General features: G+C 50.3%; 5 protein-coding genes across 5 annotated transcripts; 4 read left to right on the top strand and 1 right to left on the bottom strand.

Annotated features, from left to right (window-relative positions):
- Positions 1-536: 536 nt before the first annotated feature.
- On the top strand, positions 537-1,120 carry F9C07_2104794 (hydrophobic surface binding protein A; the record flags this gene model as incomplete). Its single annotated transcript, XM_041290880.2, has 2 exons — positions 537-872; positions 932-1,120. 2 exons carry the CDS (start codon positions 537-539, stop codon positions 1,118-1,120), a joined length of 525 nt encoding a protein of 174 aa, XP_041144556.2.
- Positions 1,121-1,735: 615 nt separating this feature from the next.
- F9C07_1399512 (uncharacterized protein) lies at positions 1,736-3,666 on the top strand. Its single transcript, XM_041290879.2, has 4 exons — positions 1,736-2,506; positions 2,595-2,780; positions 2,838-2,876; positions 2,928-3,666. The coding sequence occupies exons 1-4, from the start codon at positions 2,367-2,369 to the stop codon at positions 3,109-3,111; spliced, it is 549 nt and encodes a 182-aa protein (XP_041144555.2). The 5' UTR covers positions 1,736-2,366; the 3' UTR covers positions 3,112-3,666.
- Positions 3,667-3,685: 19 nt separating this feature from the next.
- On the top strand, positions 3,686-11,044 carry F9C07_2150530 (vesicle coat protein clathrin, heavy chain). The gene is made up of 6 exons (XM_071509228.1): positions 3,686-3,928; positions 4,002-4,022; positions 4,136-4,162; positions 4,240-4,611; positions 4,684-8,907; positions 8,963-11,044. Exons 1-6 carry the CDS (start codon positions 3,890-3,892, stop codon positions 9,317-9,319), a joined length of 5,040 nt encoding a protein of 1,679 aa, XP_071365021.1. The 5' UTR covers positions 3,686-3,889; the 3' UTR covers positions 9,320-11,044.
- A 437-nt stretch (positions 11,045-11,481) lies between these two features.
- Positions 11,482-15,832, top strand: F9C07_2281961 (carbamoyl-phosphate synthase L chain, ATP binding domain-containing protein). The gene is made up of 3 exons (XM_041290877.2): positions 11,482-11,792; positions 11,861-15,431; positions 15,493-15,832. Exons 2-3 carry the CDS (start codon positions 11,958-11,960, stop codon positions 15,598-15,600), a joined length of 3,582 nt encoding a protein of 1,193 aa, XP_041144553.1. The 5' UTR covers positions 11,482-11,792; positions 11,861-11,957; the 3' UTR covers positions 15,601-15,832.
- A 135-nt stretch (positions 15,833-15,967) lies between these two features.
- Positions 15,968-17,803, bottom strand: F9C07_4945 (putative carboxylesterase; the record flags this gene model as incomplete). Its single annotated transcript, XM_041285320.1, has 4 exons — positions 15,968-16,956; positions 17,027-17,305; positions 17,362-17,385; positions 17,473-17,803. 4 exons carry the CDS (start codon positions 17,801-17,803, stop codon positions 15,968-15,970), a joined length of 1,623 nt encoding a protein of 540 aa, XP_041144552.1.
- Between the last annotated feature and the right edge of the window lie 390 nt (positions 17,804-18,193).

Here is an 18,193-nt window from a genome sequence, read left to right as displayed (position 1 = left end):
TGATTTGATCATGGTATGTCAACGAATTATGAACAATGCTGGTACGAACGTACCACAGAAAACATCGAAAACCATTAAGATAGGATCCTTCTATTACGGCCCTAGATTGCTTTTGGTTGGTTTTGAGACGATCAACAAGTAGAAGCAGATCTTGGGGAGTGGCAGCGCCTGCTGCATCTGAGTCCACCAGAGATTCAGTTTTACCTCCCGGGCTTGCTGATGTGATTCTGCACTGCATGGTGCTAATCATAGCATATGCAGTTATAGTAACTAGAAATCAAATTGTCCACCATCCACAGAGAAGTTGCTCGTTCATACCCCGCCGGACATCGTGGAGTCCTCCGAATCGTGAGTTTTTAGCTTAGCGGAAGAATTGACATGGAGAAGGGGGGTTCTGTCTTCTCATCCAGGGTTTGGGGTATAAAAAGGGGTTCGAATTCCCGCTTTTTTTTGGATCTCGAGAAGCAAGAATCATTCTTTCAAACACACAATCAGCCCGAAGAAACCTTACTTGCATTCAATTTGACCTGAACACAATGCTTGCCAAACACGTCCTTGCTGTCCTTCTGTCTGTTGGCGCTTCCGCCATTCCTTTCGACAAGCGAGATGCATCCGCTGTCCTCGCTGATTTTAACACACTCTCAACCGACCTGTCGGCTCTCGGCTCTGCTATTTCGAGCTTCGATGGAACGCTCAATGGTGCCTTGGGCGTCCAGCAGAAGGAAGGCCAAGTAGAGACGGCGTTGAAGCAAACCGTCAGCGATGTGAAAGCGTCTACTGCGTTCAGTGCTGCTGACAGCACAAGCGTGACCAATGCTGTGACTGGTCTGGAGCCTAGCATTGTGAACGTTCTCAACGATCTCGTTTCCAAGGTGCGTTATCACCAGCCGTGAATCTTTCCACAGAGATAGATCACTAACAAGATTAGTAGAAATCCGGTTTTGACTCTGTTGGCGTTACCAGCATTGTCGTATCGGATCTCAACTCCCTCCATGATCTTACTGGCCAGCTGTCAACTGAGCTCCAGTCGAAGGTCACTTCGGGTGACGCATCCACTATTTCTGATGAGGCTGCGCGACTTGATGCGGAATACAAGAAGGCCATCGCTGCCTATTCCTAGATTAGCGTGCCATGTAGACCCCCTATCAACCGATCGACGAAGGATGCGGAGTAGGGTGATCAGAGCTAGAAAAAGGACATCCAGCAAGGATTAGGCCTTCTTTTAGCATAGTTCAATAGCTTTTCTGAGATTCTGGGAGTCAACTGAGCAGTATTTCTTTTCCTCCCTCTGACGCCTCGAATCGACATCATATTGTGCGTAGGCTCTGTAAGATTCTAGCTTGATTTGAAGACATTTGACCAACCCCATATAGTCTTGAACTTTTGTAATCCAAATATGCTCTCATCCTGTAAAAGTATGCTGAGTTTAGAGTCGTGACACAACCATAGAAAAGCGGGTTTATGTTGATATGTGAATGTCGTTTGAGACCATCTGCCATTTGGAGTCCATTTTGCGTCTCCGCATTTATAGATCTGATCAGTAGGCGGAAACCTGCCTCAGGCCGTACTCCGTAATTTAATGCGTGAAAGTCTTTACTTGATCAGGAAGTGTTACCGTCAATCATCACATAAACCGTTGCGAGTAACACTGACGAGACATTACACTTCTACCTCTATATCTATTCCAGACGGGGGATACGGATGCTTTATTCCCCCTCCCTTTCCCCCTTATTCAGTTTCTTTTCTTTTCTTGTCTTTTCTACCTGAAGAAAATGAGGGGGTGTTAGAGGAGGGAATCAATTGAGTTTTCGTTGCCGAGGTCTTCAACCACAGCAACCCATGGAATGTACATACTCGACTAGAGTGCGCGCGTCATCACTGGAACTTGAATGACTACAAACGAACAAAAATCAACACAAAGGATGCCTGAGGAGAGATATATTCTTTTGTTTCCTATGGATTGTGTGTATGTAACCACCTAATTCCATCAATTTGCGCAGTTCTGCACGGTACACCCCGAAGGTCATCAATCGCTCGAAACCCTTTATACAATATGGCACATGTTATGGTGCTGTTCCCCTGAAATGCTGTAGCCAGACAGCGGATTCCCCTGATGGACTGCCCCTGAGACACTACATGTAACTGAGTCTGTTTTCAGTAAACGATAGACTGTAATCCGTGGGGTGTGTCATTGATTCTATATTCTTTGACGTCACGATGTAAGCTCGGGTAGTTCGGGAAGTCGATACTCGACAATATACTGTACCACAGGAGGAAACAAAGAAATATGGGCAAGAGCAGCCCCCCGGAGAGACTCTCTCGTCCACAGGACGTTAACTTTGAATCTCAATTGAGAAAACACTATTATGATGGTCAAGACCTCGTTGTTTTTATTCATAATATCGGGCGGCAGCTGCAGCGCCTTGAGTCTCTGCGCAGGACGGCAATTTTGCTCCTGGATGGGGCCGGTACAAAGCGCATCAGAGCCTAAGGAGGAGGCACATGTGTATGTTGGTAATGCCAGGTTGAACCTGCGTATATCCTGAATAGCCTTGTCAAGTGATTGCTTATCAATGTACTGACGCGCCTATCAGTGCTGCCATAGAACTACCAAGGCAGCAGGTGCACCTTTCCAGACTCCCCAATACAGATAAGGTTATCCGGGAGAAACCTTCGCATAGTGAAACATTCTCTTCGCATGACACAGACAGGCGCCAAACCGACGTGCTACACGGCTTAGACGAGAAGACTACTCGCCATGACCGTATTTGGGCTTCGAGGTATGTCATTCTATCTTTCAGGTTTGTGAATCGCACCATACTAACTAGTCTAAATAGAGGAAATGGGTGGGAAGCTCGAGTGGAATTGAAGCTAAGGTAGATATAGACTCGTGAAGGATCTGTGTATACGGCTAACAAATGTTCTAGACCGGGGAACCGGGCGATGTCCAGTTTGGACTGGGCTACTAGATGGGAGAAAGCAATAGACTGCCTTTCGTCAAAGGAGCTTGAGAATGTGGATATGTATGAAATGGATGAGCTTGCCCTTGCAGCCTTCTGGGACCGGGTGTGGGGATGCTATGTACCATATGCAGGTGGACGTGACGAATGAACGGGGTTATGATAATGAAGGCTATTACGATGAAACTTACAGTTGAACCCTTAGAATTATAAGAGTAGTCTGTATCTTATTTGTGAGTAATTAAGCGTGTGTTAGCGTTTGTCCCTCTGTCTTTGAAGTCCATGTCATAACACTACCAAGTAAGGTGCACTACGGTACAAAGCAATTGCAAAGGAGTCAAGTACTTAGAGCTCCTTTCACTTTTCGTATTTCTTGGACATAACCATCGGGCTGACAATAAAGTGAGTCACATGAACATATCTCTCTAAAAGAGGTGAATGGGCAGTGGGTAACTTCGATTCATTGTTCGATCAACAGTTGAATTCTTAGTCTAAGAAAAAGACAATGGTTTCGATCGTTCATTTAAATGAATGATTATCTTATAAACTTGACTCGCTTGAGATAAAGAGTCGTTCTCTGCTTTTAGATTCAATTATAATTCAGAGATCAGTGTCTTTGGTTGTTCAAAGCAGGTCCAGACCATCTCACTCTATCTGCCCCTGGCTGCACGTGACGCCCCATAAGCGACACCTCAGCAACGACGGCCGCGCCGGTCTCCTGAGGTCACTTCCGCTTCCCCAGTCTATCATCAACTTACCCTCTCCCTGTTTCAAAGCCTCCTTTTCCTCCCCCTCTTACTTCTTTCCCTTCATTCCGTCTTTAGCTTCAATTTTAAATTCTCTTTCTTTCTCTTTCCTTATAACCCGGTGGAATTTATTTGCGTGGCGTTTCGTTGGTTGGGTGAGGTCGTCCTGCGGCCTACGTAAATATGGCTCCTCTCCCCATCAAGTTTACGGAGCTTATTAATGTATTCTCCGACCCTTGACTTCAATACTATCAGATTAGTGATGGGAAGCTGACCCGTGTTTCTATACTTGCAGTTGACAAATGCTGAAATTGCGGTATGTCTTGTCGCACTGCCAGCTCGTGGTCTTTAAGGCTGCGGTGCTAGTCGCGCCCAACCATACCCACCCTAACTGTTGTCAACATCTACTTACGTTGCTACTCTTACCAGCCGGCATCTATCGGGTTCAACTCATGTGTAAGTCCCACACACATACTGCACCGTTGCCCCTCAATTGATCTACAGTGTGCTAATTGCCCCCCTCTTCGCAACAGACTCTAGAATCGGATCACTATGTCTGCGTTCGGCAAAAGCTCAATGAAGAAGATAAACCTCAAGTTATCATCATCAACTTAAAGAATAACAATGAAATCCTCAAACGGCCAATTAACGCCGATAGTGCTATCATGCACTGGACCAAAAACATCATCGCTTTGAAGGCTCAAGGCCGCACAATCCAAATCTTCGATCTTGGGGCGAAACAGAAGCTGAAGTCAGCGGTGATGAATGAGGATGTTGTTTACTGGAAGTGGTTCAGCGACAAGTGCCTGGGTCTGGTAACGGACTCGTCCGTTTACCACTGGGATGTCTTCGACCCTACACAGTCTCAGCCACTCAAGATCTTCGACCGACTCCCTAACTTGAGCGTACGTCATATGCATCGAACACACGTAAACAAGCGATTGGAACTGGAAAGCTGATATCTTGATATTTAATAGGGGTGCCAAATTATCAACTATCGCGTTAACGATGATGAGAAATGGATGGTAGTAGTTGGAATCAGCCAGCAGCAGGGGCGTGTTGTGGGCTCGATGCAGCTGTACTCTAAGGAACGTGGGATCTCGCAATTCATCGAAGGACATGCTGCCGCCTTCGCTTCGATTCGAGTCGAGGGTTCTCCTTTGGAACATAAGCTCTTCACCTTTGCCGTTCGGACCCAGACCGGTGCCAAGTTACAGATCGCCGAGATTGACCACCAAGATCCGAACCCCCGATTCCAGAAGAAGGCTGTCGAGGTGTATTTCCCTCAAGAGGCTGTCAATGATTTCCCGGTGGCGATGCAAGTATCTCGGAAGTACGATGTCGTGTATCTTGTCACCAAGTATGGCTTCATTCATCTCTATGATCTCGAGACTGGCACCTGCATTTTCATGAACCGGATCTCCAGCGAGACCATTTTCACTACCGCGCCCGACTCAGATTCGGCTGGCTTGGTTGGTGTGAACCGCAAGGGTCAGGTTCTGTCCGTCAGCGTTGATGAGAACACGATTGTTCAGTACTTGATGGAGAACCCTGCTATGTCTGGGCTTGCAGTGAGGCTTGCCTCCAAGGCTGGACTTGCCGGTGCGGACCATCTCTACCAGCAACAGTTTGACAACCTCCTTGCCCAGGGCAACTACTCTGAGGCTGCTAAGATCGCCGCAAACTCGCCCCGCGGATTCCTTCGCACTCCGGAAACCATCAACCGCTTCAAGAATGCTCCTCAAACCGGGCAGCAAATGTCTGTTATCCTCCAGTACTTTGGAATGCTTTTGGACAAGGGATCTCTGAACAAATACGAGAGTGTTGAGCTCGTCCGCCCCGTCTTGCAGCAAAACCGGAAGCACCTCCTTGAGAAGTGGATGCGTGAAGAAAAGCTGGAGGGCTCCGAGGAACTTGGAGATATTGTTCGACCCTATGACATGAACCTTGCTCTGCAGATTTACTTGCAAGCCAATGTTCCTCACAAGGTCATCGCTGGCTTTGCAGAGACTGGGCAATTCGATAAGATTCTCGCGTACTCCAAGCAGGTCGGTTATCAGCCTGACTATACCCAGCTGTTGCAGCATATTGTGCGTGTGAACCCTGAGAAGGGTGCCGAATTTGCTGCTCAGCTCGCCAACGAGGAATCTGGTGCACTGATCGACCTGGATCGTGTTGTGGACGTATTCTTGTCTCAGAACATGATCCAGCAGGCGACTTCTTTCTTGTTGGATGCCCTCAAGGATAACAAGCCTGAGCATGGTCATCTGCAGACACGGTTACTTGAGATGAACCTGGTCAACGCCCCTCAAGTGGCTGATGCTATCCTTGGCAACGAGATCTTCACCCACTACGATCGCCCAAGAATTTCCCAGCTGTGCGAGAATGCTGGCCTCATCCAACGCGCCCTGGAGAACACTGATGATCCTACAGCCATCAAGCGTAACATCGTCCGCACCGACAAGCTGAGCCCTGAATGGTTGATGAATTACTTCGGTCGTCTTTCTGTTGAGCAGACTCTCGACTGCATGGATACGATGTTGCAGGTGAACATCCGTCAGAATTTGCAAGCCGTCGTTCAGCTTGCCACCAAGTTCTCCGATCTCCTGGGTCCTGGTAGCCTCATCAGCCTTTTCGAGAAGTACCGTACTGCTGAAGGTCTTTACTACTACCTTGGAAGCATCGTTAACCTTAGCGAGGACCCCGAGGTTCACTTCAAGTACATCGAAGCTGCTACTGCCATGGGCCAGGTCACTGAGGTTGAGCGTATTTGCCGTGAGAGCAACTACTACAACCCCGAAAAGGTGAAGAACTTCCTAAAGGAGGCCAAGTTGACGGAACAGCTCCCACTGATCATTGTCTGCGATCGATTCAACTTTATCCACGACCTCGTTCTCTATCTCTACCAGAACCAGCAGTACAAGTCTATTGAGGTCTACGTACAGCGTGTCAACCCTTCCCGTGCTCCGGCAGTGGTTGGAGGGTTACTGGACGTTGATTGCGAAGAGAGCATTATCAAGAACCTTCTCTCTACGGTAGATCCAGCCGTTATCCCGATTGATGAGCTTGTCAACGAGGTGGAGAGTCGGAATAGGCTCAAGCTGCTCTTGCCTTTCCTCGAGGCTACTCTCGCCACCGGTAATCAGCAACAGGCTGTGTACAATGCTCTTGCGAAGATCTATATCGATAGCAATAACGACCCCGAGAAGTTCCTCAAGGAGAACGATATGTATGACACACTGACTGTCGGCAAGTACTGTGAGAAGCGCGACCCGAACCTGGCCTATATCGCGTATAGGAAAGGTCAAAATGACTTGGAGCTCATCAACATCACCAACGAGAACGCCATGTATCGTGCCCAGGCACGCTACCTCGTTGAGAGGGCTGATCCGGAAATCTGGTCCTTCGTCTTGAGTGAAAACAATGTTCACCGTAGGTCCATGGTTGACCAGGTCATCGCAACTGCAGTGCCTGAATCGACGGAACCTGACAAGGTGTCTGTTGCTGTTAAGGCCTTCCTTGAAGCCGACCTGCCTGGCGAGCTTATCGAGCTGCTAGAGAAGATTATCCTTGAGCCATCACCTTTCAGTGACAATGGCAGCTTGCAGAACCTGCTTATGCTCACCGCTGCCAAGGCTGACAAGGGCCGCCTGATGGACTATATTCATCAGCTCAACGAATTCAGCCCTGATGAAATTGCGGAAATGTGTATCTCGGTTGGCTTGTATGAGGAGGCTTTCGAAATTTACAAGAAGGTCAACAACTACATTGCCGCCGTCAATGTCCTTGTTGAGAACATTGTTAGCATTGATCGTGCCCAAGAGTTTGCTGAGCGTGTTGAGTTGCCGGATGTATGGAGCAAGGTTGCCAAGGCACAACTAGACGGTCTTCGTGTGTCTGACTCGATCGAGTCGTACATCCGTGCTAGTGACCCTTCGAACTACCTTGAGGTCATTGAAACCGCAACCCACGCTGGCAAGGATGAGGATCTCGTTAAGTATCTCAAGATGGCACGCAAGACTTTGCGGGAGCCCCCTATTGACACTGCTTTGGCCTTCGCCTACGCCAGACTCGATCAACTCTCAGAACTTGAGGACTTCTTGCGGTCGACCAATGTTGCGGATGTTGAGACATCTGGTGACAAGGCCTACGAGGAAGGCTACCATGAAGCTGCCAAGATCTTCTACACTAGCATCTCGAACTGGGCCAAGCTTGCCACAACCTTGGTACACTTGGAAGACTACCAAGCTGCGGTGGAATGTGCCCGCAAGGCCAACAGTGTCAAGGTCTGGAAGCAGGTCAACGAAGCATGCGTCAACAAGAAGGAGTTCCGTCTTGCCCAGATCTGTGGTCTCAATCTCATCGTCCATGCTGAGGAGCTGCAGGATCTTGTTCGCCAATACGAACGCAACGGTTACTTCGATGAACTTATCTCTGTTCTGGAGGCTGGCTTGGGCTTGGAGAGGGCCCACATGGGTATGTTCACTGAGTTGGGTATTGCGCTCTCCAAGTACCACCCTGATCGGGTCATGGAGCACCTCAAACTCTTCTGGTCCCGTATCAATATCCCCAAGATGATCCGGGCTTGCGAGGATGCCAACCTCTGGCCAGAGCTGGTGTTCTTGTACTGCCACTATGATGAGTGGGATAACGCCGCATTGGCAATGATGGAGCGTGCTGCCGACGCTTGGGAACATCACTCATTCAAGGATATCATCGTCAAGGTCGCTAATCTTGAGATTTACTATCGTGCTCTCAACTTCTACCTGCAAGAGCAGCCTTTGCTTCTTACCGATCTGCTCCAGGTTTTGACCGCCAGGATTGACGTCAATCGTGTTGTTCGCATTTTCCAGTCCTCAGATAACATACCCTTGATCAAGCCCTTCCTCCTGAACGTCCAGACCCAAAACAAGAGGGCAGTGAATGATGCCATCAATGACCTCTTGATCGAGGAGGAAGATTACAAGACCCTGCGCGACTCAGTGGACAACTACGATAACTTCGACGCCGTGGAACTGGCTCAGCGTCTGGAGAAGCACGAACTGATCTTCTTCCGTCAGATTGCTGCGAACATCTACCGCAATAATAAGCGTTGGGAGAAGTCGATTACACTTTCGAAGCAGGACAAGCTCTACAAGGATGCAATTGAGACCGCGGCGCTCTCGGGCAAGGCTGAGGTGGTGGAGGAGCTCCTTCGCTACGTAAGTTTCTGCTACACCCTACCTGTGGAAGTACTTTGCTAACTTTCGATTTTAGTTTGTGGACATTGGCAGCAGGGAATGCTACGTTGGTATGCTGTATGCCTGCTACGACCTTATCCGTCCCGATGTGATCATGGAGGTCTCGTGGCGCCACGGCCTTCACGATTTCACCATGCCCTACATGATCAACTTCCTGTGCGAGCAGACGCGTACGATCGAGATGCTCAAGAAGGACAACGAGGAGCGCAAGAAGCGCGAAGTCACACAGAAGACCGAAGAGGACAACACACCGATCCTGGGTGGCTCGCGGCTGATGTTGACCCAGGGTCCAGCGGCGCCCGTGCCAAGTCCTATGCCGTATCAACAGACCAACGGGATCACGCCGCAGGCCACCGGCTTCCGCCCGTTCTAGACACGTACGCATCTTACGCCTCCCTTGTCAGCTGAAGAATTTCTTTTTTTTCTATTTTGTTTTTATTCCCTCTTCCAACGGGGTTTCGTGTATGTATAGCATAAGCCATGGATGATCTGCCGTTGATCTTGGTGAGACTAAAAACCGGAGAGGGTCGTAGAGGATGTCCACCGGGGGCGGTTCTTTTGCAGACCTTGATGGATCGTCATTGACGTCTTGTTTATTTTCTTATTCCATAATTCTCTCTTCCTTTGTTGCTTTCTATGCCCCTCCCCTGTATTTGATAGTCCTCGAAAATTCTTGATGATGAGCCGTGCAGTACGCTCACGGGAAGCAATGGTATTGTTTTCTTGACGTGACGAAGTTGCCCCATAGGGGGTTACACCTTAATCCTCGCCAGTAGTAGTAGTAGGGGTAATTATCCCACAGAGTTTGTGGAGACTCCTAGTTAGCTCTCCATTGTACCACGTCGGTGGAAAGGAAGTAGAAGACAGGTAAGCCGGTTAAAAGAACGGACGGTGGTGGTCTGGATGGGAGTGACCTTAGCCGTGGGGTGGGTAAATCAGGAGGAATGAATGGAATGGTTGGACAGTCGGAGGATGTTACGGAGAAATGGATGCATCAGACAGGCATATATGAGATGCGACGCTTGCTGCAGGAGAAGGTGCATTATCTCGAAGATGCTTAGACTGTGAGCTACCTGATACAGTACATATGTACCTCTTGTTCTCGGTGTGACGGTTTCGGTAACCTTGGCAAACGGAGAGCGAATTCTGCCCGAGATTTTTCCAGGTCACGAGAAATAACGGGGTGGAGTTGAGGTCAAGTTTGAAGTCACTAACCTCGGCCCAGGCCAAAACGAGACGTCCGGAAAGCGTTCTCCGGGGGTGGGTTTCCATTTGTAGATCCCTTTGCCTAAGCCCATCTGCAAATTTCGGCATCGCAGCTTGCATCTGGCCTTCTGGCCCCTCCCGCCTTCGCCTATCTTCGGCCATACGAGATCGTTTCGAATAACGCGAACCCTCTTGAGGAAACTGGGCCATTTTGATTACCATTTCTTATTTCCTTTTCCTGTCCCCGTGAGCCATTTTTGACTTTATTTTATTCTATTCGATTGCGTTTCATTTTATTTTTAGTTTCTTCCCTTCCAATTCTTTTTCTTGTGCCTGGAGGGAATTAGCCCGAGGACCCGAGGTACATACAGAGCAAGAAAACGTCAGGTCCTGAACCTCCCGATTCAATTCGGCAATCTTAGGATTCCCTACGAGGGAAGTCATTGGAGGAAGCGTAGTTGATGGCCGGTTAATTATTGATTTCACTATCTTGTTTTATCATCCTTTGCCGAGAATTGATCGCCCGTATGGATTGGGATCATGCGGATAAGAAAAAAAAAAAAAAAGCTAGAATAAAAAGGAAGCGTAAAACTATGACATTGCATAAATGAAGGATCGTCCATTGGCCAATGATTTGGACCAACGGGAGTTCTTAATGAGAATGTGGGATATCATCTACCTGTACTCCGTATAGGTAGTAGTAATGGGCCAAGAGTTATAAATGAGATTAGCATACAGAATTGGGAGCGGAGTGGGAAATATTAAAAAAACATAAATTGAAAATTGAGAAAAAAGAAATTTTTTTTTAAAAAAAAAAAAAATTCAACGGGTGGTTACCTAAACAAAGAAACAAGAGGTTGGTCCCCATCACTTGGTAAACATTATGGGGAAGTTCCAAGGGAAAGCACACTATGAGGGGGGATTATTTGCAGACTATGAGAGTGGGGACCGTGGGACGTCATCCATGGCATTGGAGTGGTATTCTTGGACTATTTACCCTTGGCACCTGGGAGGTGTGACCGGTGTGCCGGTGAGATCAAGAGGATAGGATCACTCTTCCTTGAAGGGTTTCGGTATGTACCAGAGATGAAGTGATAAGGGGATCACTGTAGGTTAGACTTTTTGATGTCATGTGAAGCTTGCCAATTGATAGTTAGAGTTAGCGTTTAGGATAGTTCAGTTTCGGATCTGTATGGTCACTGTCACTGTCACACTGTATGCCTGGTATCATAGGTCTTGTATGTTATCCGGAGTATGGAGGGATGTTCCACAGCTGGGCCTGAGGCAGAGACCCGCCCCTCCTCGTCCCCTCCCTGTGCTTTTCTTTATCAGTTTCCCAATCTCTTTGCCCTCCGTTGACATATTAGACCATTCTTCTCTCGCATTCTTTTTCTTCTTTCTCTTCATCCTTTTCTTCAAATACCACTCAACTCCTTTCCTCTCTCATCCACTCCTCTCCCCTCCTTCTCCAAGTAGAGAGATCTCGGCTCGATATCTTTTCGGGTCCCTCCAACGATCTACCCCTCATAGTAATTCTCCCCCCGCGTTCTTCCTCAGATTCCCGTTCCGAAACCGGGAGATTTTCTTCCCCTCCGCGAGCTGTCCGGCGGAAAGCTACTCGTCGTCTCCGCTAGCTAGAGGTGACTCACTGCTACCTCCCGGACCCATTGGTCTTGCCTCTAACTTTTTAAACCCTTGGTCCTTCTAGAACATCTTGCTTCTCTCTTCTCCCTCTCCGCTCCATTCTTCCTCTATCCTCTCCTCCTCCTAACCCTCCTCCCTCACCTTTCACATCACCTCCCACCATGGCGGCTCCGTTTCGTCAGCCTGAGGAGGCGGTCGATGACACCGAGTTCATCGATGACCACCATGAACACCTCCGTGATACCGTGCACCATCGGTTGCGCGCCAATTCCTCCATTATGCACTTCCAGAAGATCCTCGTCGCCAACCGTGGTGAGATCCCCATTCGTATCTTCAGAACGGCCCACGAGCTGTCCTTGCAGACGGTTGCTATCTACTCTCATGAGGATCGACTGTCAATGCACCGTCAAAAGGCCGATGAGGCCTACATGATTGGCCACCGCGGTCAGTACACCCCTGTCGGTGCGTACCTGGCGGGCGATGAGATCATCAAGATCGCCCTGGAGCACGGTGTCCAGCTGATCCACCCGGGCTACGGTTTCTTGTCCGAGAACGCCGACTTCGCCCGCAAGGTTGAGAACGCCGGCATTGTCTTTGTGGGACCCACTCCCGATACCATTGACAGCTTGGGTGACAAGGTGTCGGCCCGTCGGCTGGCCATTAAGTGCGAGGTCCCTGTCGTTCCGGGTACGGAGGGCCCCGTCGAGCGCTATGAGGAGGTCAAGGCGTTCACAGACACCTATGGCTTCCCCATCATCATCAAGGCTGCCTTTGGCGGTGGTGGCCGTGGTATGCGTGTGGTCCGTGACCAGGCCGAGCTGCGTGACTCGTTCGAGCGAGCCACCTCTGAGGCCCGCTCCGCCTTCGGCAATGGTACCGTCTTCGTCGAGCGCTTCCTCGACAAACCCAAGCACATTGAAGTCCAGCTTCTGGGTGACAGCCACGGCAACGTTGTCCATCTGTTTGAGCGTGACTGCTCCGTGCAGCGTCGTCACCAGAAGGTCGTTGAGGTTGCTCCGGCTAAGGACCTGCCAGCCGATGTCCGGGACCGCATCCTGGCCGATGCTGTGAAGCTGGCCAAGTCCGTCAACTACCGTAACGCCGGTACAGCTGAGTTCCTGGTGGACCAGCAGAACCGCCACTACTTCATTGAAATCAATCCTCGTATCCAAGTCGAGCACACCATCACCGAAGAGATTACTGGTATCGATATCGTGGCTGCACAGATCCAGATTGCTGCTGGTGCAAGCCTCGAGCAACTGGGCCTGACTCAGGACCGCATCTCCGCCCGCGGATTTGCCATTCAATGTCGTATCACCACGGAAGATCCCGCCAAGGGGTTCTCTCCGGATACTGGTAAGATTGAGGTTTATCGTTCCGCTGGTGGTAACGGTGTCCGTCTGGATGGTGGTAACGGTTTCGCTGGTGCTATCATCACCCCTCACTACGACTCCATGCTGGTCAAGTGTACCTGCCGTGGTTCGACCTATGAAATCGCTCGTCGCAAGGTTGTGCGTGCCTTGGTCGAGTTCCGTATTCGTGGTGTGAAGACCAACATTCCCTTCCTGACTTCGCTTCTGAGCCACCCGACCTTCGTCGATGGAAACTGCTGGACCACTTTCATCGACGACACCCCTGAATTGTTCTCTCTTGTCGGCAGTCAGAACCGTGCCCAGAAGCTGCTCGCATACCTCGGCGATGTAGCTGTCAACGGTAGTAGCATCAAGGGCCAAATTGGCGAGCCCAAGCTCAAGGGTGATGTCATCAAGCCGAAGCTTTTCGATGCCGAGGGCAAGCCGCTTGACGTTTCCGCCCCCTGCACCAAGGGTTGGAAGCAGATTCTGGACCGGGAGGGCCCGGCTGCCTTTGCGAAGGCCGTGCGTGCCAACAAGGGTTGCTTGATCATGGATACTACCTGGCGTGACGCCCACCAGTCTTTGCTGGCCACCCGTGTGCGTACCATCGACTTGTTGAACATCGCCCATGAGACCAGCTACGCCTACTCCAATGCGTACAGTTTGGAATGCTGGGGTGGTGCTACCTTCGATGTGGCCATGCGTTTCCTCTATGAGGACCCCTGGGACCGCCTGCGCAAGATGCGTAAGGCTGTTCCTAACATCCCATTCCAGATGTTGCTCCGTGGTGCCAACGGTGTCGCCTACTCTTCCCTCCCAGACAACGCCATCTACCACTTCTGTAAGCAGGCTAAGAAGTGCGGTGTCGACATTTTCCGTGTTTTCGACGCCCTCAACGATGTCGATCAGCTCGAGGTCGGTATCAAGGCTGTTCATGCTGCCGAGGGTGTTGTCGAGGCCACCATGTGCTACAGCGGTGACATGCTGAACCCCCACAAGAAGTACAACCTGGAGTACTACATGGCCTTGGTGGATAAGATTGTAGCCATGAAGCCTCACATCCTTGGTATCAAGGATATGGCCGGTGTGCTGAAGCCCCAGGCCGCTCGCCTGTTGGTGGGCTCCATCCGTCAGCGCTACCCTGACCTTCCCATCCACGTCCACACCCACGACTCCGCTGGTACTGGTGTAGCTTCCATGATTGCCTGTGCCCAGGCGGGTGCCGACGCCGTGGACGCCGCGACCGACAGCATGTCCGGTATGACCTCCCAGCCTAGCATTGGTGCCATTCTGGCCTCTCTTGAGGGCACTGAGCAAGACCCCGGTCTCAACCTCGCCCACGTGCGCGCTATTGATAGCTACTGGGCACAGCTGCGCTTGCTCTACTCTCCTTTCGAGGCGGGTCTCACTGGCCCCGACCCTGAGGTCTACGAGCACGAGATCCCTGGTGGTCAGTTGACCAACCTTATCTTCCAGGCCAGTCAGCTCGGCTTGGGCCAGCAGTGGGCCGAAACCAAGAAGGCCTATGAGGCGGCTAATGATTTACTCGGCGACATTGTAAAGGTCACTCCCACCTCCAAGGTGGTCGGTGACTTGGCTCAGTTCATGGTCTCGAACAAACTGACTCCAGAGGATGTTGTTGAGCGTGCTGGTGAGCTGGACTTCCCTGGTTCTGTGCTCGAATTCCTCGAAGGTCTCATGGGACAGCCCTTCGGTGGATTCCCCGAGCCATTGCGCTCCCGCGCCCTGCGCGATCGCCGCAAGCTCGAGAAGCGTCCAGGTCTCTACCTCGAGCCTTTGGATTTGGCTAAGATCAAGAGCCAGATCCGTGAGAAGTTCGGTGCTGCTACTGAGTATGACGTGGCCAGCTATGCCATGTATCCCAAGGTCTTCGAGGACTACAAGAAGTTCGTCCAGAAGTTCGGTGATCTCTCCGTCTTGCCCACACGGTACTTCTTGGCCAAGCCTGAGATTGGCGAGGAGTTCCACGTTGAGCTGGAGAAGGGTAAGGTGCTCATCCTGAAGTTGTTGGCCATCGGCCCTCTTTCAGAGCAGACTGGTCAGCGTGAGGTCTTCTACGAAGTCAACGGTGAGGTGCGCCAGGTCGCTGTTGATGACAACAAGGCTTCCGTGGACAACACTTCACGCCCTAAGGCCGATGTGGGTGACAGCAGCCAGGTCGGTGCTCCTATGAGCGGTGTGGTTGTTGAAATCCGTGTCCACGATGGTCTGGAGGTTAAGAAGGGTGACCCACTTGCCGTCCTGAGTGCCATGAAGATGGTAAGTTCATTCCGAATCATTTTTCTCACTGGTCAACTACAGATGCTAACAGCTTATCCAGGAAATGGTTATCTCTGCTCCTCACAGTGGAAAGGTCTCCAGCTTGCTGGTCAAGGAGGGCGATTCTGTGGATGGCCAGGATCTCGTCTGCAAGATCGTCAAAGCGTAAGCAAAATAAAAGCTAAAGAAAAGAAAAAAAAAAAAGAGGGCTACTAAAACATGCCGCGGAAGTGCATGATGAAATGAATATTTGGATGTTTCATGTTCATATTAGAGCGTTGTTTGTCCCTTGTTTGCTGTTTATCTGGGTCGGGTTCAGGATTTTCCTTTACGATAACAGGGGCCGAAAAAACACAAGGCCTCTTTGCTACTATATCTGAATTGAGTGACTTAATGATTTCATCTTATTTGTCTTGTAGCATCTCAATCGCGACGTATATATGCTACTTCGAATTGGATGTAGGCTCATGAAGATCTAGATTCGGACATATCCTTAGCGCTCTCTCTATATAAACTTAACATAGTACTTCCAATAGTCAAAGTTTAGCAATAGGACCATTACCCTGTTCACCAACCGCCCTCAAGGCCTTCCACACTCGTATTGCCTCATCCCAGAGACCATCCTGCCAAATCTCCACCGATCCATCAGATCTTAGCTTCCTCATCTCCCGGTGGCTCTTCGTGCCCCAACCAATATCCGATTCACCATGAACAAACTTAGTCAGTGGTTCGATAAACGCACTCTTAATCATCGACTTCTCATCAGCCTGGAGAACAGATCCATTCCCCCACCACCAGATATACTGGTCCGTAGCATGTGTAACTCCCCATTCCGGCGGAATAGTCTCATCCGCGCACTTAAGCCGGTGCTCAATGCGATAACGGTACAGGAGATGGGCGGCACCACCCAGCACGAGAGAATGCACGAGCCCTCGCTGCATATTATACACCTGCATATCGGCATAAATACGACCGAACGCATCGCAGTTCCAGTCCCGGCATCCGGAGGGCAATTTGCCATCTGGGCAGTATAGTTTCATCAGCGTATCTACCAAGGGAGTCGGGTAGTCGGCTAGGAGACGCTTGTAGAGCGAAGAGTGGTCGTTCTGGGGCGGGTACCAGGTAGCGTAGAGGGCACCTTCGTCGCGGCATTCGCCTAGCATGATGCGGATGTTGCGGGCGGCGATACGGCGGCCGATGTTGCCGTTGTCGAGGGATTGGAAGATGGTGGGATGGATGAAGAGAGAGTCAGTTGTGGGGCGGAATTGGTTGATTTCGAGGCTGGTTGCTGCGGAGAGGAGCTTGGAGCCTGGGATGGAGCGGAGCTGGGCGAGCTTGTCGACCCACGAGAGCGTGTGGGGGATGTTGAGGGCGGAGAGGAGCTCATTAAATTGGGTCTGGGCGGATGATGGGGCCTTAGGCTGGGCGACGGGGCTGTTGGACCAGATGCAGGCTTGTTTAATGATTGATTGATCCTCTGGGAGGTGGATATCGTAGGATAATTGGTAGAAAACGGAGTAGGCACCTTTTTGTCGGGTTACGGGTTAGGATATATGGTTCTTTTGTGTATTGGGGCAGTTTAGATGGTTGCTTACCGGCTGAGTATCCCGATATGGTGATTTGGGAGGGATTTCCTCCGAAGAGGGAAATGTTGTCTCTCGTCCATTCGAGGGCTAGACGTTGGTCCCAGAAGCCCTGGTTTCCCACTGGTTCACTCACTGTGGCGGCATCGTGCTCAAGCTCAGAGGAGTACAGAAAGCCAAAGACACCCAAACGGTATGCTGGCATAACAATAATAGCATTAAATGCTGCCTCGCCCAGTAGAGCGCCGGCGGAGAAAGTATTCGGGGTTCCGAATTGCAGGAAGCCTCCGTCTATTACATGATTTTGATTAGCCCTTGCGATGAGATATTCTTCCAAGAAAACCTACGGATAAAGACAAGTACTGGCCATCCTATAGAAACGAACTATTATTAGTTTTGCTCTCTTCTCTTCTCTTCTCTTCTCTTTGAGGAGGAGGCTAGGAGGTTAGGCGACATACCATCCTTGGGAGGTTCACCAGTGGGAACCCAAACATTGCATTGAAAGCAGTCCTCACTCCAATTATCCCCCAGGGAAAGGCCCGGGAAGCTAGGCTGGGGGCAGACGCCGGTTTCTCCAGCGCATTGTCCAGGGTGGTCTTTGCTACCATAGGAATATGATGGTGGTAACCTTTGGGCTATCCGCCATCGTTTAGTCGGAGGTAAGGCGTAGCGGAGACCTCCGAAGTAATGACACCAGGGGGCATTGGTAGTTCTATCTGTGAGGGTAACACCCTGTACAAATCCCCGGTGTTCGAGGGATTTTAAGTAAGGATTCCGCAAGGGTTCCATGATGTGTATATGCTGGATTGGAGTAGGCAGGGTGATGTTTGCTGGAATGCGCGGCTCAACTGTTTTGTTTTTCAGACAGGTCGACTTGCGGACCCCGACTGGGTAAACAACTTGTAAGGATACAATTGATATTTGGTAGACCAGTCTGATAGGAAGAAGCACTCCTGAATAGATGGTATTGCTATGTTATATAGCTACCAAGGCCGCGCAACTGGCGAAAGTCTCTCAGCGCAATGACCCCAATCATGGCGCCGATAACAGGCTTGATAGCCGAGTAGATAAAGCGGGTGGGGCTGTTGGAGAAGGCCAAGGCAACTCATAGTTGAGAACCGATCGGGTCGGCAAAGCCGCCCTGTGGGAGGAAGAGATATGATAGATGAGGAGAAAACA

This window comes from Aspergillus flavus, chromosome 3, assembly GCF_009017415.1.
Source record: "Aspergillus flavus chromosome 3, complete sequence".
NCBI classification, from domain to species: Eukaryota; Fungi; Ascomycota; class Eurotiomycetes; order Eurotiales; family Aspergillaceae; genus Aspergillus; species Aspergillus flavus.
The sequence above is the reverse complement of the archived record's forward strand: the minus strand, read 5'-3'. Positions and strand labels throughout refer to the sequence as shown.